The 20,781-nt window shown below is 38.8% G+C and overlaps 1 protein-coding gene across 4 annotated transcripts; it reads right to left on the minus strand.

Moving 5' to 3' along the window:
- Nucleotides 1-270: 270 nt before the first annotated feature.
- LOC121884271 (choline transporter-like protein 2) lies at nt 271-20,513 on the minus strand. Of its 4 annotated transcripts, none has more exons than XM_042392984.1 (22): nt 20,350-20,511; nt 11,742-11,790; nt 11,580-11,653; nt 11,388-11,472; nt 10,330-10,414; nt 10,040-10,153; nt 9,808-9,868; nt 9,485-9,608; nt 9,237-9,320; nt 9,015-9,127; nt 7,031-7,162; nt 6,844-6,943; nt 6,560-6,652; nt 5,466-5,550; nt 4,947-5,209; nt 4,755-4,849; nt 4,284-4,387; nt 4,104-4,177; nt 3,919-3,989; nt 3,197-3,285; nt 2,943-3,027; nt 271-1,085 (listed from the first exon to the last, which is right to left on the minus strand). In XM_042392984.1, the coding sequence occupies exons 1-22, from the start codon at nt 20,375-20,377 to the stop codon at nt 979-981; spliced, it is 2,115 nt and encodes a 704-aa protein (XP_042248918.1). In that variant the 5' UTR covers nt 20,378-20,511; the 3' UTR covers nt 271-978. The 4 variants fall into 4 exon arrangements, with proteins under 4 accessions (XP_042248918.1, XP_042248917.1, XP_042248916.1 ...); XM_042392983.1 differs by lacking the exon at nt 20,350-20,511 and adding an exon at nt 13,940-14,351; XM_042392982.1 differs by lacking the exon at nt 271-1,085 and adding an exon at nt 1,275-2,384 and having other exon boundaries at nt 20,350-20,513.
- Nucleotides 20,514-20,781: the final 268 nt, after the last annotated feature.

Genomic DNA, 20,781 nt, shown 5'->3' on the forward strand with positions numbered 1-20,781 from the left:
ACACCCCAGATGTCATATTTGATTTGATTTCTTTTGTAGTCACAGTAGCACAGGACTAAAATAAATGTTTTCTTTTCATCCACAAACAAATTTGTTCTACTAATGGATCAGATCACATGAAATATGTTAACAGATGTTTAGGAACGTGATTAGTAAATGCACATGTTCTTCTGCACACACACACACACACACACACACACACACACACAGAGTAAGCATACAAGATGGAATTGACTAAAGGGTTAAAGGAGAGACAGTCAAACAGTGACGTACAAAACTATGTTTTACTTCAAAAACATCAAATAAGAGCTGAAATATAACCATTAACGTCAATATACATTTTGCTTTTGATAAAGTTTCACCACAGCATCAGTTGCTTTATGTAAAAGTCTATAAATGTAGATAAGGCCTCAACTATGCATGACTGGTAGTGTAATGGCTTTGGTATCAATAAGGTTAAATATTTATTCATATATTACATGATTACACATTTGAAAATTAAAAACATACAGCGATAAAAGCACAAAGATATTTGAAACTTCAATAATTACTTTTAAGCTTACCTTCATGTAACACTCAAATATGAAAAAATAAAACATGCTGAAATTAAGCTACTTCTCTGATAAAATGAAAATTTGTAACACACTAAAACACTTGTTTGGATGTTGACTGCATTCCAAATATAAATGAATAATCTCAAATTTAAAAATCCACAAAACTCTAAATTGAATATATGACATCATTTTTTTAAAAAAAGCACCTCACTCCTTAGAAACCAAGGCATGTGGCAACGTGAAGCCCATTTTTTTAGACCTGAGGGGACAACACATGTTGGACTGAACTTATAAAATATTTGGTTGAAACAAAATACAAAGAATGACACGAGTGATCATCACCTGTAGGCTCCAGGTGACTGATGGTATAAAAAATAAAAGAAAACAAAACGTCCTTGCATCTCTAATGCTTAGAGGAAGCGCTCTACTGAGCCTGCTGAGTCTTGTTCTTCTTATTCAGGATTTTGCGGAGGCTCTCGGGCATCAGGTAGGGCCTCTCTGCACTCCCATCGTTCCTCTCAAGATCCTCCACTGGAAAGAGATGAAATCAAAACGGCATTAAACTAAAGCAATTGGAACCACAGCTTTCTTTTCAAACTACTTTTCATAACTTGCACATCTGGAGTAGCACAAAACTGCAGAGAGATGTTCTATTAACAAACATATGAAGATTTATAGCTCAGACATTCACCAACAACATACAAAAAACACCACCAGAGCCACCTTTAAATTCCTTCATTTTATGTAGTGGAGACTCACTGTTATCAAATACTGTTTATTAAACCAGCTACACTACTAATTACACATTCTTTTGTAAAGAGGTACTGAATGTAAAACTAAACTGCTGTACAGTAAAAATTTCAAATTAAGCTTCAAGAAAATCACCAGTATTCATTAATATAGATACAAATCTATTATGGCTTAGTGTGAACACAAATTAAAGTGCATTCATAGTACAGCACACTAAAGAAGTAGCACTGATCATCATGTGGTTCTGATTGTATCGACTGTAAACAATTAGGTACTCTTAAAATTTTAAGTCAAACCTTACAAAAAATCCAACATTAACACTGTAAATTAGGCACATGAATGGTTTCAAGTTTCTGTTGGCCAGTGGCAGTGGGAGGGAGGAGGATAAAAAGGCAAAAAAGCACGACTTCGCCAAATGTGAGGACAGACCTGGCTGTCAACAAGAGAAACTTTCTAAACTAACTAAACCTCATGGACTCCTCATTAATCATGCAAAAAATGACCCACATACAGTATTCCTGTGTATATTAGGCAGCGCTCACTCCTTGAGACATGCTTGATGTTTGATTAAGAAAACAAATGCTTTACATCCAATTTCACATTTCCTTGTGTTGAAAGGCAGTTAATATTATGCACCAGTCAGTTGTGAATAAAAAGGAGTTTCCTAATGTGTCCTTAAGCAACACACTGACTCGCTGCCACTGCCTCTGTGAGATGATGTGAAATGGTTTAGTGCAAAAGGAGAATATCCCAAACGGGCAACAACAAAGTTCCAGCTCCGTACTATTTTAATTTAAGAACCTTAATGGTTAAAAAAAAGAGTGTCGCATGGATTTTGTTGTGCCTGTAATTCAGTGACAAATCTGTGTGTCTTTGTTCACAAAACTCCTCCTCTCTGAGCTGCATCCTCCTGAGTCTGCTGCTGTTGCTGCTGCTTCAACTGGACGTCTTCATCGTCCTGTTGCTGAGCAGAAGATGAAGACGGATCCTCAGCCTTGTTCTTCCACAGAATCTCGTGAAGAGTTGAGGACATGTAATAAGGCCTTGCGGCTGAACCATCATTGCGCTCCAGGTCTTCACCTTATTGTGTGTATGTATGTGTATTTGTATTTGTGCATGTTAATGAATGGAAAAGAAAATAAGCATTGAAATAAGGTTGGAAAAAAAAGGTGTTATAGCGCCAGTAGGAAGTGGAAGGAGAGGTGGTGGATTGTGGGAAATGATAAAAAGGAAGGGAGAGACAAACAGAGAAAGAAAGTCAAATAGCAAGCAAGCAACGGCACCCGCAGGCATCTCTTATTTTGAAAGTTACAGTTTAACACCGAGCAGCAGCAATTTTCAGATTAACACACTGTAAGCAACAGACTTACTTCGAAATGGTTACATTTTAAAGTGTGGCACACCATATCCATGCAGTTTAGAATTAGTGACAGCCCAACACCAAAAGCAAAGTGAGAATTCAGAAAGTGTGAGGAAAGTTTCGATTCAGCTGATCAAGATTTGCATTTTACATCTGAGTCCTGAATGATCCAAAATCTGTTGCAACATGTCTGCTTGTTTCTTTTTCTGTGGAGTCCGTCTGACACAATCTGTAAGTTATACATGGATGTCGAAAATGAGGGAGGAGGTGTTACTTACAGAAACAGAGGAACAGAGTGTCCACACACATGGAGTAAACACTGAAGAATCCATGGGCGATGAGGTAGGAGCCAACCACCACAGTCTGGTAAGGACAAGAAACACATGTCACAAATAAGACACACAGAGCTCCATTATGGATCAGAACCAGAAAATTAAAAAAAACTAAATTAAACACCAGTTCTGGTCTGTTTTTGATTGATTTTGTTACATAATAGTAGTTTGTTCCTGAACAAAAGCAGCAGCAGACTCACCAGGATGGGTACCCAGTAGTAGTGGAGATGGGGAGCCGTATTCTCAAAGGCCTTCACTCTCCCAGAGAAGAAGAAGAAGGCAAAGATTCCTGTGGAAGGAACAGAAAAGAAAAAAACTTTGAGCACAATGCTTGGTAGATAGTTTATATGACTTTTCTTATTGTTAACTTCATGGGGATTTTATTTAAATATTGAATTGATAAAACTCCACTGAGATTTCAAAATGCTCAGTATTGTCCGCTGATCAAACATAAGAACATATACATGAACATAAGCTCATTATGATGACTTTTCTTATGACTCGTTAAGAGCTATGTATTGCATGACTGGCTATGGAGACCAATTAAGTTCAATTGTATTTATAACTAAGAACCTGTATACGGAACAAACTATTCTTTCAGCCTTTTTCAGTCACTGTGTAAATATTACACACTACCAGTATATTGTGCAAACTCCATTCAGACTTCAAAATGCTCTGCTGTTAGACTGTGTATGAGCTTATTATGATACCCTGTATAGCTTGAGTTAAATACCATATGCATTAGTCTAATATTGAGTGTTTTAAAGCCTTAATTCACACCCATTCTATCAACAATTAAGATCAGTAAGTGTTCATATTACTACGTCATACAAAAACTGAACAGATTGATTTTCTTCAGGAAAAGCTTCTCTAGATCTGAAACACATCAGGCTTAAAGAATGAGGATGAAATACAGACTCACCCACAAGCCCAACAATGAGCAGTTTTCCCAAAAACAAGAGGAAATCTGTCACTTTGTCCAAGACAGCCACCCTGAGGGATTAAAGGGAATCATTTATCCTTTGCAAAAAAAAAAGAGACTAAAAAAATAATGAAAGCTACAATTTCTTGCAACATGATACAACTGCAAGCAGCATTTACACTCACCTGATCATGTTCCTCATGAGGAGGAAGAAGGCATCTCTGGCAGAGGTGCAGAAGTTTTTGCCATAAATTGCCACCTAGAGGCCAAATGCACTCATTACATTCAAGCCAAACACCTAAACATTACAAATGATACAGCATGTTTCTATTTGAATAATGCCAAGAAGTAAATAAGCCACTCACCATGATGTAGGCATTTCTGTTTAGGAACTTGATGAATTTCTCCAGACACCAGAAGCAACACTTCAGACAGCACAACAGGAACTTAGCAAACTTATTTTGGGCCCCTGTTGATGATACAATTGACAGATAAGTGAGCATTTAACAAACACTGGAGACAGTTCTTCCTAAAGACACATTAGAAATTAACTGGTTAATTTGTATGTCTGTTTGTATAAAATGTATGTCTGGCCTTTGCTATTTTTGCACTTTGGTCCATTAATTACAGTATGAGAAAGAAACATTGTGCCACCCAACAAATTTTGTTTTACCTCACTGATATTTTTAAAGCTATGTGAATTGTCCCAATAAGAGTAAACCCTTCTAGCTCAATCAAAGGTTAATGCTTAATTCAGGTCTGTATGTTATACAAACTACAGATTGCAGCCATGAGCAGACATCTACATGATATTGTACTCCACAAAAGTAACAAACCTTTCAGCTTGTGGTCTAGATATTCCAGCAGAACCCTGATGATTTGAACGATGGAGAGGATAAGGGAGCCGAACGCAAGAGTTCCTGTATGATACCTAAAACAAGATACAAATCCCATGTGAAACGATGTAGAAGAAAATAAACATGTAGCATGGATGGTAGATGTACCAAGAACCACGCAAACATACACACCTGAGAGATCTCCCTAGGGCAGAAAACACTGGGAAGGCGGGCATGTCATCTGGCTTGACGAACGCCCAGTAGTACGAGGCAAAGGCCCCGGCCAAGGTCATCTGTCCAAGAGCCGTGACAAAGTTGGCACACCAGAAGAAGAGGAACACGTTGTAGAACTGCAGGCCGATCAGGTATTTGTGGTAAACGGTCTCTCCGCCGTAGAAGGCAAAAAGGCACTCTGAGTCTGGGCACCGTGCCTTCATGGGACTAGTTGTGAAGTTCTGAGCACAGATACAGGTTATAGTGAGAGAAGGTATACACACTTTAGAAATCCAGAATGTTTCTATTTAATGTGATGATGCATAAATGTTCACGTAATTTGAGAACCAAATTGCTTTAAGGAAGTGTTGAATCAAGCAGAATCTGTGATGATGTCAAAAATAAGTTTCAAGTGAGGAATCAGGGTTCAACAGGTCAAAATTAAGATTGTTCAAGAACTGTAGCGAGATAAAGAGCTGCCTGACAGATAAAACTTACCGCTGGTTCACAAGTTTCTCTTGAGTGTTCGCATTCCGTCTCATTGAAGATTTTGTAGATGGGCTCATTCGAGGTAGACAAGAAACTAATCAGTTTTTGTCAAGGACTACAATCGTAACAACTTAAAGAACTACAAATCCCAGACTCTTTCAACATCCCTCTATCATGGCCATACCTTACATTACATCAACTCCTCTCCTCAGGTCCATGTCAATGTGTCTGAACCCTACCGTTAGGCTAATTTCTGCTTCATACAGCTGCACACACAAAACCAATGTCGCCCCCTGCTGTCTGACCTGGCCTTCAAAATGAACTGGATGGTTATTCAATACATTTTTAAAATTACTCAGACTGAGCTGCCAGTTGCTTGCATTACAACAACTATCCTGTTGTTTGTCAAGGCAATGATGTCAACGTAAAATATGGTTCATCTCAGGTGTTGCTGATGTGTGTGTTTTGTGTTTGTCATAAAATGTCTCATGTATCAAGTTGTTATAATTCGTTTTAAGTCCCCCTCCACTCAAAAAATGTATTTTGCTTCTTGTGACTTAAGTTGGATGTTTGAGCTTCACTATGCACTGATATATGTGCAGAGTTTGAAGGCTGTTTTCACATCTGCTGAAGGGGGAAGTTTCTCTGTGCTGAGTTCAAGGCACGTACCTACGAGCAGCATTTGTGACATCACAGCTAGTTTGGAGCCCATAATGGTCCAGTATGAAACTTACACTTTATTATTATCATTCAAAGTAGAATATGTATATACAGTACCAGTCAAAAGTTTGGACACACTTTCTTATACAAGGGAATGGGAAAGTCTGTCCAAACTTTTGACTCATCTGGAGGTGCTCTTTAAAATAACCAATGGCAAAATGAACATAGAGTTTTTTGGGTTTTTTTTAAATATAAATCACTCTACTGTAGCAGCTGGTGGTTAAATGCCTGAATGAACGACAGCACAACGTGTTGCAGTGTTCATTTTCTCTGCCTGCTATCCCCATGATGATGACATTGCACTCCAAAGGTGCCTTTAGGTTTTTGACTACAGTAAAGCCTGATTAATAATAACACTGAGCGACTGTGACTTGAAAGGATACACAGCAGTGACTGCCCAGTAGGCGATGACCATAGCCAGGAGGAGAAACGTGAACAGTGGGTAGAAAAGGGAACACATCACGTGCCCGACAGCTCTGTGAACACAACAAAAGCATCACTAGTGGTTCCACATCCTGACATTTTTAATCCATTAGTACAAATCACACGAAGAGGTTTTTTTTTTTTTTTTTTTTTTTTTAAATTCAGAACAATTTAACAACTAAACTGTCATTGATCTGTTTTTGCACTCCTAACCCATCCTTTCAGCTCTAATGTGATGTCTGACCTGCTGGCTTCTTTGATGAGAGCGACGGCAATGAGGATCCTCTTTCTGAGGAAGATGAGCAGTAGGATGATGATGACCTCCACGATGGCCAGGATAATCACTAAAGGAGAAGGGTGGAGAGGTCATGTGGGTGTCTCAAGTACAGAGCAACATCTATAAACATGTAGGCTATGTGCTGTGTACTGACTGAAGGCCAGCCAGGTCTGTCTAATCTGCAGGTAGACTGAGAGGTCCGTCTGGAAGCCAAGTTGCTGTAGAGTCACATTAGCGCCTGCCTCTCCCTTCAGGGCAGCATACTCCATGTAGCAGTGGAAGATACCTAACCAGCAACAATAAACACACCAGAACAGAAAGACATGGCATTTTTTAAATAGCAGTGGTTAGCAACTTTATTATATAAATAGAGCAACACAGCAAGAACAAAACATTTATTAAAACATATTATAATGTCTATGCATGAGAATAAACAGTACTTAAAAAAAAAAAAAAAGAAGGAAAATTCAGGGAATTTGCTTCTGGGCCTGAAGGAATACTGGGGTCTGTTCCAGGAAGCAGGTTTAGTGAAGTTTGTTAACCCTGAGTTTTCTGTTCCAGATCACTTTAACTCTGGATCAGTGGTAACTCAACAAACCCTGAGTTACCCTCCAGACGAGCCTGAAGGAGCCGTCTTCACATGCTGTTTAATTTCCTCAATGATCCAGTCAACACCAAAACTCAATATTACTTATAAAATTTAAATATTATTATATTTGCATAGATTAACATCAAGAGAAAGATATCAAAATCCTGGTTGGGTTTTACAAGCATCTTTTCTAACATTATTGCTTACGTGTGCATTTCTTTGAACAGCGACCTCTGCCCTTACGTTTAAATGTCTGCCTCACCCTTAGCTCCAAAAAAAAAAGTGTGTTTTATTGAAACATTTATCGCACATTATGTGGTAATCTTTGTTTAAGTCATTTTAAAAAGCAGTGTTTTTGGATGGATGGTAGATCATTTACATCAGTTATCATACGCTATTGGAGATTATATGTAAATATTCCTGAGAATAGTCCTGAGTGAGCAGGATTTTGGTGGAGCTGAATACTCTAATTAGACTAAATGTAGTTAAAAAGGGACAGTTAAAAAAACAGTAGTCAATGAAATATAGACATTGAACTGAGATAAATATGTAAAAGACATCTAAAAAACCTTTATTCACAGTTTAAATGCCTTTTTAACTGCAAATCATCATTACTACTGGGTCAGCCTATTAGGTTATTGGTAAAATAGGACTTCTGTTTGATCAATACTTTTGTGTTTCATCTTCAATTGCTCCTAAGTGCATCCCATACTAAAAAATCAATGTTTATAAAAAATAAATGTATAATATTCCACCACTTTCTCATCAGTTAAAGATATTCAAGTCTGGTAAATGATGACTGAGTGGATTAATCTGAATAAAATTTGAAGAAGTGTTGATTTATTGACTCGTTTCCCCACTCACGTTCTTATACTAATGCTGCTGTGTTCAGATATATGCACATAATCTGTCTACACACACACACAAATATCTCTAGCTCCTCTGGATCAAACTGAAAGCTCTGCCCTTTATTTATCCGTTGCCATGGTGAATCATACTGCAGTATAGGAGCTCCATTAATGATGGCTTTTTTTCCATTCACCATGTACTTAACTCAAGCTGTGTCAGAAATCCATACTACACACTAAGTCTAAGCAGCACACTATTCCTCCCACAATACAGTGCACAAAGGAAATGGATGAGCTGCTCACAGCTGAATAACATTAAAACTAATCGTGTAGTGCGGTGAAAAAGCTCCAGGAACATCTCAGAGAGGAAAAATAGCCATTATTTATTTTGGAAAAAACATATCTTTGTGAAGTTTAATTTGCAGTGGCATTCTTTAGTTGCAGTTTGAAGTCTGACGACACAGGTATTGCATCATTTCCTCAAAATTGGGACACGGCATCAGAGTTAAGAAACTCATACATTATTGATTTAACTTTGATCATTTTGGTTCTGGAACCAAACACCATCTCATGTTTGTTCAACTCAAAGGCGAGTTGAGGTTCAGAGTTTGCATTCTGGACCAGGCTCCTGGAGTACTGAGGCATTTTGAGGTGAGTATGAGAAATATAATAAACAAAGCCTTAGGTGCTTCAACCCTTACCATATCCTATGACCACTATCACCATGGCAATCATCACCCAGACCATGATCCCTGCCAGGAAACGCAGGAGGACGATGAAGAGCAGGCTGGTGAGCATAGCGATAACCAACCCTCTAGAGAGATTGGAGGGCGTGAGAAGAGAGTGAGCAGTGAAATCAGCTGATGTTTCATTCTTCACAGACAAGCAGGAAGCAGATTTGTTAATGTTGGTTAGAGACTTACAACAGGATCCAGTACCAGGACTGCGTGTAATCCTCAAAGATTTTCATAACCGCCTGGCGAGCTTCAATAACCACAGTGGCATTCCTGTGGAAAGATTCCTGTGTGTTTATCTGTTAAGGCACCGTGGAGCTCCTCTTCAGGTAATATTTGATTTAATGTTGCAGGTTGGGGCAAACCACAGCTTAACACAGCTATTTCAAGCAAGTATGAAGGATCACTCTTAATCTGTGTTCCAATGAGGTACTCACTTGACTCCATCCACAAGATCTTTGGCATCTCTCATTTTTCCGGATCCATCTTCAAAGTGAGAGCTGTTTCCCACAGTTATCACCCCTCCTTTCTGGCCCAAAGCCGGGAAGCACCTGCGGGTGACTGGAGGACAGTAGAGGAAAAGACAAACATTTAAAAAGCTTGTCAATTTAAATATCTTTACAGATCTGCACCAGCTCTCTAGATGTGAAATATAAGATAATGAGTGTAAAATATAAGACAGACACAGAGCAATGAAGAGGAGAAAGTAGCAGCAGGGAGGAAGAATATTTGACAGATAATGGATAGAGATTCAACTCACAGGGCTTGCTGGGGAAAAGCATGGAAGGACAGAGACCTGACCTCAGGATTTCCGCTATTCCCTGAAACACAGAATATTCAAAACAGATAAGAAGGTGTGTGTGTGCGTGAAAAGCTTCTGACAAACTTACTATATCTAATCCATAACTGAGGTAGCATAGAGTGACACTGGAAAGAAGCATCCAACAAGGTTGAAAAAGATTACCAGCATGACTTTAATACTTGAAACCTACCATTGTATTAGTCACACCATCCTTGCAGAAGTTCTTGTAGTAGTCAAAGTCATTTTTGTTGCTGTAGGCTTTGACCAGTGTCATGAATTTTTCGGGGCACTTCTCCACACACATCTGAGGACAAAGCAACAATTCCAGCGCAGAAAAAAACCCACTTTAAACGGTCAGAATTTGGATACAAATGTAGCACAGCAAGGAGACTGAAAGCTAACACTAACTATTTTTCAGACTGTGGTGATAAAAAGAAGAAGGCAATGTTTGGGAACAATAGAGAAGAGTGGCGTTCACACCTGTGTGGTTGGACACTGGAACTCCAGCAGCACCATGGGGCTGGCACACTTCATGATGTTGAAGTAGAACAACAGCGGCTTTTTCCTGTTATGAAGGCAGAGAAGTGAAGTGTTAAAGCAAGATCTCTTACTCTTAGTCTCAATCAAAGTGTAGTGGAACATAAAAGTACCATAAGATGCACATTTTTTGAAAGGGAAAACAAACCAAACCAAAAAAAGTGCTAAGAATCAGTTTGTGTCACTTCTGCATTTCTGTAAAGAATTATGTCATTTTGATTTTGATAAGATGTCCTCTAAATGTTTTCTAATGTGATTACAAGATGTAAAAAAAGACATCCATCCAGTTGCAGCTAATTTTATGGAAATGAATCACCCAGGCTCTTTCCTTAAATATATAAGAATTGAGAGACTTAGAGAAACTGCTGCTACATTTGGCCATTTAAGCCAGAGAGAGTTAAAAATGAGAAACTAGATTTGAACAAGTCTGCTGGATTAATATGTGTTGTCAATGCACATGATTTTTGATGTTGATGATGTTAAAAGATGGAAAAGATTTGAGAATACTGTTTTTAAAAAATGAGAATGAAAGAATGCATTGCCTAGTGTTGAAAAATGGATCTTAAACCTTTTTTTTTTTTTTACCAATTGATGGGTTAAGATGAAAGATCTTATTACCTGGAGAATATTCTGAAAAGATGGTTGCAATATTATATGTTTTGCATTTATGGTCATTTATATTTCTCTTGCTATTTTGTATGTAAGAGTGATTATATTTTGTAAATTTATTTTTTTTAAGAAAAGGATGATTATGATGAAGTTTTATATACTTGGTATCTATGGTGATTTATGGGAGGAAACTGGGAACAGCCTAAGACTACACCCTGATGGAGGCAAGATAGCTGAAAAAGCAGAATAAAGCATGGAGTACTAGAGAAGAGTTGTGCAATGCATTTTGATTTTGATGGAAGCTCGCAGCACGTCACTGTGGTTGTGCATTCTCAAAGTAAGAACATGACCAGCAGAGTAACAATCACATATATACTTGGAAAGCTACTCACTCGAGTGGGGTGCCAGCCTGCCCGCAGAACTGGCCTCGACTGTCTGTGGGATAGATCACCTTCCTGGGGTCACCCTGGGACCAGGCTTCAAGCACACAAAAAGATAAAGGGTACATAAAATTGTATTTTTTATCAGTAGATTTTGGTTTTATATTTTTACAGCTAAACCAATCTGCAGTGCTGTTTTCTTACCAAGTATTCCCACAGCAATATAAGCCAGTATGGCAAGGATGAAGAGGATGCAGCACACAATGTCTGTGCAGCCCCTAGAGTGAAGAGAAAGCAAAGTTTTGAGGGTTGAAAAAAATTCTTTGGACTCTTTTTGTTTTTGTAAAAATCACACCTCTGTCTCACCTGTTCTGGATCGGGCCCTTGAAGGTCGGGTCATACTTCCTTGGCTCGCCTGTATAAAAAGAAAGAAGTGCATTTATCACTCAATGAGCTTTTAGCACTGAGACTTCTGAAAGCTTGGCTCGGTGAGACTTCCTATGCAACTGCAACACAACACCACTGTCTCTATGTTAGCTGTTCAGGCACCTTGCACTCACGACTGAGTCAAGAAGGTGCAGGGAGGCTTTTAAAAAGGAAGCGGATTAAAGGTTAAGAAATAGTATGCCCCAGTCGTCCTCCCATTCCTTATCAGATGACTTTTCCTTCCAGGCAGACGCACCTGGCAACCCAACAGATTCCTCCCTGGTGACTAAGCAGAAGCAAACGCATGTGAAAGCCAGAGCCGACACAACCTGTGCAGCCACTAGAGGGGGCCTAAATCACTTAATGCACTACATTTAGTTTGACAAGGCATTAATGTCATGTTGATAGTATATTTATGTCAAAACTGAGTTATGTTAAATTGTGCACACTTTTCGAAAGGTAAAACTTGAATTTAAAGCCAAAAACAGTCACTTATTCAGACTAAAAAAAGCACTCTGAATAAATTAGTGTCACTTCAGCTTTTTTGTAAAGAATTATGTCATTATGTGATAACAGGAAGTCCTCCAAATGGACTGTCATTCATAAAGTTTCTAGTGTGATTACACTTGAATTAATTTAAAACATTCCCAACACATCGATGGGTTTACTTGCATGGAGATTAAACACTGCCACAAGGAGGTACTTTTTTCATGCTTTGATGTCAATGTGAGACTCTGAGTAGTCGGCAGTGTCTGGTCTGTGTGCTGATGTTTAGTGGGATCTGATGATTATTGCAGGCTTAGTAATACAGTTTGCTGCAGGTTATTTCATCATGTGAGCACATGTTGGGAAGAATTACTACTGGAGGGAGGAAACAACAGAGACATGGGTTCAATTTTGGTTGCATGTTAAACTGAACTTACAACAGAATGTAAATACTTTAATTAATGACCGTACGTTTTTTGTGTCCATGGTTCTATGTTAAGGGATGGCCGTCTTCTGTTCTGTGTAAATGTCCTGTACTGCTCCAAAAAATGAATAAAAATTTGAATGATAACAAGAGGTTTGCTGCAGGTTATCTGAGGTCAGCATGTCAGAACCAGGATACAGAGCATCTCTTATCTAAGCAAAGCAGTCCTCCAGCTCCGACCTACATTCATCAGAGAACATTAGTTGATAAAAGTTTCACTAAGCCGGTTGGCGCTCTTCAGGATGGAAGTCATAAAGCAATGAGCCACATTATTGTTGAAGAGCAATAAATAAATAAATAAATAAAAACACCCACAGCTCAGAAACACAAAGAAGATGGTTTCATATTCAAAATGCTATATTTTGATTTCATGGCAGTCTTATCAGGTCTTTCAATCTCTCAAAAACACTCACATCAACCCCATACCACCATAGCATGTATGTACATGTGTAGCATGTAACATTGGATCCTGACAGCTCCGAGTCTAGACGGAGGAGAATGATATTCTCCGTGGCGTCTTTGCATATTAATTATGTATGTGGTCAAAAGGAACAATGCTGCAGCAAGCATTTACCAGACAAGCTCTTAGAGAAGTTACAGCTTCCTGTTCGACAGACTATAGGTGTTGTATTTCATATACATGGAAGGATGCTGGTATTATTTTGACTGTGCACTTTCGCTGGTGATCATAAACATGTAGGAAAAAAAAAAATCTACCACAGAGTCATAGTTTTAACTTCAGGAAAGGGAGACCTTGTTAATTTGAACATGTAGCTGTAACAACCAATCTTCACTCACCAGCTCCTTCAATGATTGTCTAAACACACGCACGGCACGGAAACGACTGTGCAGGAGAAAAACACTGATAATAGAGCTCCCTGCTCTCACACACACCTGTATAATCAGCAGAAGTGCCAACAGTAGCCGCTTCCACACAAACAAACATGCACACCCATACTTTCCCCACAAGGTCGACACACTGATACTGTCGCTCCGGTTTCATTCAAAACTCTTTACACTTTGACATATTTCATGACACAGATTCTTTTCTTTAAGTCAGATTTACCACTTAAAACATTTAGAGAATTATCTCACCTTCGAGTCATTTTAGATGAAATCAGAATGAAAAAACTGTCAATATAAAAGTTAAAGTAAGAAGAGTGGTTACCATGTTTTCCATAAAACTCTTCCTCCTCAGGCATCTTGAAATTTCTTTCTGGTTCAAATGCTGAAATGTACAGAAACCCTGTTACTGTCCTTCCACAGCCCCTTTATCTGGCTCGCTCCTTCCTCTCTTTCGGCTGGTGTAAAGGATCGAGAGCGGAGGAGAGGCAGGTATTGTGGAGGGAGAAACCAGTTCAACCTGTCCCTGAATAGCTGTGAGGCAGCTGCCAGCTCCGCCTCAGACTTCCCTGTTTATCCTGAAACAAGTGCCTCTTTCCAATCTGTGCTCCACCTGTGCATCTCCCTCCCTCTTTCTCTTCCCACTTCCAAAAGAGTCTCTTTCTGTCAGGTTTTTTTGTTTGTTTCTCCAGAGAGCAAATCCACACAGGCCAGTGAACTGATCCACAGGAAGGCGTGGCTGTGTGTGAAAAAAGGAGGGCAGGGACTTTTGTTGTATATAAGGAGGGAAAACAAAAAAAAAAAAAAAAAAAGTTGCGTCGTTGTTATCAGAAACATGTGTTTGCAGAAAACAAGGAGGAATTCTTGCCTCCAGTGATGTTTTGGGTAGCTGCTGTGATGGAGGAATGATTAGATTCAGGTGTGCTTGCAGGATATTTTTGGTTGCAAAAACCATCTGCAGTAAAGTGACTTTTCATTTTGTTTTATGATGTTGAATAATTGCCATTAAATTGCTTTGTAGAGCAGCTTCAAAAAGGATCTCTTGTTCTCAAACAGTTTTCTCCCATCTTGTGGGGACTATGCAGTATTGCACTAGATTCAAACAGCTTTATTTTACCAGCTCCTGTTTTTTTCTGCTTTTATTGTGCCTTATAAATGTTGGATCACTCTCTGTTCTGTCCTCAGCAATCAGAATATGTGAAATGAATCCAATAATTCAACAAAGAGTCCACAGATGGACTAAATGCCAAAAAACACTGTACAGTATGTTTTACAGATGTTGACAGAAATTGAAAATTCAGCTGTTTCCGTCCATTTTGTTCTTGTTTGATGACCAATGTTACTGCGAATGGAAACGCCACATCAGGAGCTCCTGGCTTTGTTGTAATTTCTAAGACAAAACAATTTTATCATGGAGTGACTCTCTCAAACAGAGATTAATGGTTTCTGGGGAATTAGATTTCTTGGATGATGAAACTAGATGTGATACACGACAAGCACCACAACAAAACAATAGTTATTTCCACCTATTGTTCTTTTGCTGCTGAACTGTGGTTAACTGTGCTATAGGTTCAACAGTCGGGTGCAGTTTTCATTTGTCTGGACTGAAGAAATGTGGGACAATACAGTGAGGTGAAGTAAAAAAAATTTTTTTTAAAAAAGGCTAAATGAATTATTGGTAAGTTTTGTAATGATAAAAAATTGTTATGGTGTCAGTGAGAAGCAGGGTGGAGACAGTGAGCAACTGTTTCTAGCTGGATGTTAAAAGCTTTTCAAGGGATCGACTGTAATTCCAGTGAACCAACTCGTTGCAACTCTCGTCTCACTCACTACAATCATTAGAATCATTAAAAATGACATTTTCTACATGTGTAAGAGCTTTCATTTAATGATGAAAAGCCAAACTGTTTCTGTCTTTACAAGGGCACCGATTTACAGACAACAATCTGCATCAGAGCTGAAACCAGTTACTAAAATGTAAAAAGAAAAAGGAAAATGATAAAAAGTACTTGTTTCAGCTTCTCACATGTGAATTTTTTCCTTTTTTTCTTTTTTTAAAATTGACAGTAAACTGAATATCTTTGGGTTTGCACCTGTCAGTGAGACTGAAAAAGTCTCAATTTGAATATGTCAACTTGCACTTTGAGAAATTATAAAGGGCATTTTTCACTACTTTCTGAGATTCTACAAACCAAACAATTCATCTATTACTCAAGAAAATAATCGGCAGATTAACCAATAGTGAAAATAATTGTTAGTTGCAGCCCTAATCTGCATTAACTTCCATTCATTTATACTAACAAGTAGGCTATTGTGCATTTGTGTCTTTTGATCATAAGAACAGTATTTATGTTTCTATTCATTGTGTCATTTATTATTTAACAATTCATCACAGGTAGAAAGGAAGACATGCATGAACAGTCTAATACTTGGGCGTGTTGTTGTCTGTTTCACAGGAAGTGAAAGTCAAACAAAACTTTATTTTGGACATGGCCTTATGCGCCTTGACATTCCTGAGCTTCCCTCCTTTATTTCCAGGCCACCACCCTTCACATCCATAAAGTAATCTATAAAAATTAGTGTGCACCGTGCAACACTAATGTGTTTTTTTTTAGTTTTCTTCCTTTCTTTGGAAGCCAAAATAAAATATCATCCTCTGCCCCCGGACACATTCTTGTGTTCAAACTACAACAATTACAGGCATGCTTGCGTAAGAGTATCCAAGCGAAATTCTGTTGAATTAACATTAACGAGACCCTTTTCATAGCAGACATGCTGACTTGTCACAGCAGGGACAGCACAGGTGGAACTCATAACATTAATGATGATGGCTCTGTCACAGCGACTGGAGGGATTATCTGTTACACCTGTGTTTGACAGGTCAGAACGTCTGCTGTGAAAAAGCTCTATTCAACTCCAGTTTCACAAAATCTTTACAGAATCCCACTATTATGTGAAAACTTTTCAACTCTAATTTTCTGACCTATTTAAATCAATTTAAATGTGAAAATTGAGAAGTGCTTTGTATTATGCAATAGCATGAGCGTGTGTTTTTTTTGCTTGTAGTGCCTGAGAACTAAAAGTTGCTAAAATAAAGCTGTAGTAAGTTGCTGAAGTAAGACAGTGCAGCCAAAGGTTGTGGAAGTACAAGGGCCCTGTCTACTGAAAAAGGACTGTGATATCATAGTCTGACAATACGGTAGGCAGTCTATAATATCATCCAAAGGTTACAGCTGCTGCTGTCTCTGCCTGTCTCCCACGTCTTTAATTACAGTAACAGGGTGTGGAGTGTTTAAGTCCAAGCTCAGATCTCAAAAAGGACACAATCACACACACACAGCAGGGTTACCTTCAACATCCATGTTTCATTTAGAAAATCATCATTAAAGCACAACAGTTAAAATAGGGAACAGTATTTTATCAAACATGATCTGTAACCGCCTCTCTGACAGTACATAATCCTCTTACAAAGTTAACCCTTTAAATGTGAGAACTCTAGGGACCAAACAACATCTATCCCTTATCTCTGTTTTTCCACCCTTCCGTAGCTATAACTGTAACTTAGACACGGAAGACAGAAAGTGACCCCTAGATCCAATCATGCCAGTGAGCTGTATGAATTAGACTGAAATAGAAAGTACGGAGAAAAAGAGGAAGCAAACACAATGATATTCACTCTCAGTATGACCTCACCTCTCAGGCATAAACGTATGGTACTGACGACAAAATAAAACGTTTCAAGAGACGAACATTTGGGGAAAATGATTATGATTTTAAATTCCAAAAATGTGCTGTTGTCCTATTAGCAAAGAGATCTTGGTTGGTCAGCGAGACCAGCCAAGATCAAAAGACCAAGGTACTGACTGGTAGCAGATGAAAGAAGAGGAGAGCTCACTGGGGTGGCCTTGCATTTGTATCTCCTCCCCAAACTAATTTTCCCTGACCTTAATAACCAATCAGTGTCGCCCTGCTCTGAACATGCCTTTGTATTCCAGACTGTCGGAAAGTTGGCAGAACGGCTAGACTGTTAGCAGAGTCACATGATCCTGTTTGGGTTGTGATCAAGCACATTTAAGTGGAAACGGGTGGTTGTAATGGCGGGCATGTTTTTAGCTTTTTTTTGTTACTTTGTACTGTACAGTACAGAAAGTGAAGTGAATATCAATGAAACAGGCCAAAAATCTGCAAATGTAGCTGGAGTAAGCTTTAACAAACTGCACAGACATGAAACACAGGTCAGGGAGGTCGGGGATCAGGTTTCAAACCACTCTCCTAAATATGGCATATAATTACACCTAATCTGCACCAGGGTATGGCTGCATGGCTGCATGGCTGCTTCAGATCCTGTCATTGAGGTTTCTTGATATATCTCAGCCTGAAATTACTCCAACATGTGAAGCAGCAGGCGATCCTACAGCGTCTCTGCAAAGCTCTCCCCCGTGGAAAGTTAAGAGTAGTTCAACATTGTGGGAAATACGCTTATTCGCTTTCTTGCAGAGTTAGATGAGAGGATTGAAACCACTGTCATGTGTGTCTCTAAATTTGGAGCTGGAACCGGCAGTCGGTTAGCTTAGCTTAGCTTGAAGACTGAAAACAGGAGGAAATAGCTACCTTATCTCCATCCAGAGAAAGAAAATCAGCCTACCAGGAGCTGCCATTATATCATGTTTGTTTAATCCATACAACATCCAAAGTACAAAATTTTAGAGTGGGTAATGTGTTGCAGTATTTCTTGGCTAGAAACAGGAACTTCCTGGAGTCTCTGCTGGTTTCCTGGCAACTGCTCCCAGCCCAGATGAAGAAGAAGAAGATGTAAGGTTAATAGTATCAATTGTAGCCAGAGATGTTTAGTATAATATGCATGGAGAAATGAGAATGTGTGATGCACAACTCTTCTTGTATAAGCCCAGTTAGAAATGACAGTTAAGCCGGTTGAACTGGTTAAATCCACAGACCACATGTTTCACTTCACACATCTGTTCTAAAAAAGAAGACACGTGGCACTGAAGACCTGCTCACTTTAGTTATTGGCAACTGTTTTGATAACCCATTAATCATTTTGAGGCATTTTTAAGAGAAAAATGTCCAAATTTTCTGATTGCTGCCTCTCAAACATGAATATTTCCTGGTTTCTTTAGTCTTCTATGATAGTAAAATGAATATCTTTGAGTTGTGGACTGTTGCTGGGGACATAAGAAGACATCTGAGGTTACATCTTTGGGTTTGAGAGACAGTGATCAACTTTTTTCACCATTTTCTGACATTTAATAGACCAAATCGACTAATCCAGAAAATAATCAACATATTAATCAATAAAGAAAGTAATCCTTAGTTGTAGTCCTAGTTGTCTCTTTTTTTAGCTGGTTTGCCTAAAGTCTCGAGCTGCACTGAGAAATATTAATGCGCATGTTGCACTTCCTAGAGGCTCTTATCACAAACCACAGTCATGTTTTAATTGCATTTGCTGCCAAGTCCCAACCGATGTCTCTCATGGGTCTAAATATAATTATGTGTCCCCTTATTTGTCATCCTGCTCTGTGTTGAATTTTTCATTGAAAAACTCCCAACTATTTGCTTATTACTACAACAAGCACACACACACAGAGTATTGTCCAGCCTATTGTGAAGCAATGGTGATGTGAATCATATTAACCAAAAGGGTGTGTGCAGAGAAGAATGTTGAAACTGGGAGAAATGGGACACAACCAGTGTCTCTTGTTGTTTTTCATTCCTTCTTGTCAACATCCTGCAGAAGCTAAATATACTGGACATGCTGCTGCAGGACAGTATAAACTGCAGAATCACTTATAAAAACTGAAACAGTTCATTTAATTTGGTCATGTGTACAGAAGACGAGGTTATTGACCCAAAATCAAGGCCTCTGGGGAGTAAACATGCTCTCTACAGTGCAATTTGCTCTTTCTTTGAATCATTTCTTGCCTAATTTCTCTCTATTAACTTCACTTCCCTTATGGGCAGCCTCCTTCCATCACACAGCAGCATACTAGCAGGGTGTGTCACTATGAAAACACAATTACAAGGGGTATTTGTGGTAAGGAGGGTATAAATTACAACCACATCTTAGGAACTCCAGGGTGGCAATCTGGGTAAGTAAAGAGAAGTTGTCTTCAACAATACAGATATACTTCAATTAGGAGGAAGATTTTAAAACAAACAGCATGTAAGCTATCTATGAAACTGAGCCTAATATTTATAAGAAACACTACACGGAGAGACTGAAGGCAAACTATTCGACAAATAGAGACCCTCTTCACATGTATGAGGTATTTTCTAATAAGCTATGCTCTATACATAACTGCCTGCCATACCAGTCTGAGGAATGTGGCAGCAACTGGACAAGCATCAGTTAAATTGGGACATTGCACACCGTGACAATATACGAGTCAGTTTGACCACCAGCTTGCTTTCCTAAACATGACAAAACGAAACTGTATTCATGAAGCGTAGTTATCTGTAGGGACAGTGAACTCACAATTGGTAACAAGCTAATGTTTAGATTTGCATATGCATAAGTTAACTGAGGACAATAAAAAGCAAAACACAAGAGACGTAACACTTTAAATGCTGAAAATAGCAGAGCTTTTCGTGCTCTAACCAAGAGTAATGTTATTTAGCAAACCTAACCTAAGCCAACATATAAAGTCGCAGACTGGAAACGTTAACACTAGCTATCCCAGGACAAATAAACTCACACGCATGCTTTTAAATAATTACCATATTTCGATCTCTCCTCCAGTTCCATGATTAAGGAGCGTTTCTTCTAGTCCAAAGCTGCTCTTAAACGACAACTACAGCATATTTCCAGCCTTGACAGAGGTTACTGAGTGGCGCCTCTGCCCATTTGTACACTTCGTAGAAGTCCGCTTCAAAATCTTGACTGTCCTACTAACGTTTAAAGGGGGAGTCCTGAGAGGAAAGTGCCGACCAATACAAGTGCAGCATTTTCTGATTGACGGGGCGATAAACGAATCAGCGTTAGGGAGGCGGGAGTTTATATTTCTGTCGACATGTCTAGTACCGTTAACTTATACAGGCGCAACTGTCCATTTAGCTGCAATAACTGTCTAATAAACAATGACAAGACACAAAATTTAATCTGTCTCAATATTTATTATGATATAAACTTCTAGCAAATATGTAATATAA

The sequence above is a fragment of the Thunnus maccoyii genome, chromosome 18 (genome assembly GCF_910596095.1).
Source record: "Thunnus maccoyii chromosome 18, fThuMac1.1, whole genome shotgun sequence".
NCBI lineage: Eukaryota > Metazoa > Chordata > Actinopteri > Scombriformes > Scombridae > Thunnus > Thunnus maccoyii.

Excerpts from the sequence above, each read along its gene's own strand:
- LOC121884271 (XM_042392981.1), bottom strand. The coding sequence starts at position 13,973 with ATGCCTGAGGAGGAAGAGTTTTATGGAAAACATG. Across the intron at positions 11,473-11,579 it reads TATTGCTGTGGGAATACTTG|CCTGGTCCCAGGGTGACCCC; the intron begins GTAAGAAAACAG and ends GTGTGCTTGAAG. Across the intron at positions 3,990-4,103 it reads CTCATGAGGAACATGATCAG|GGTGGCTGTCTTGGACAAAG; the intron begins GTGAGTGTAAAT and ends TTAATCCCTCAG.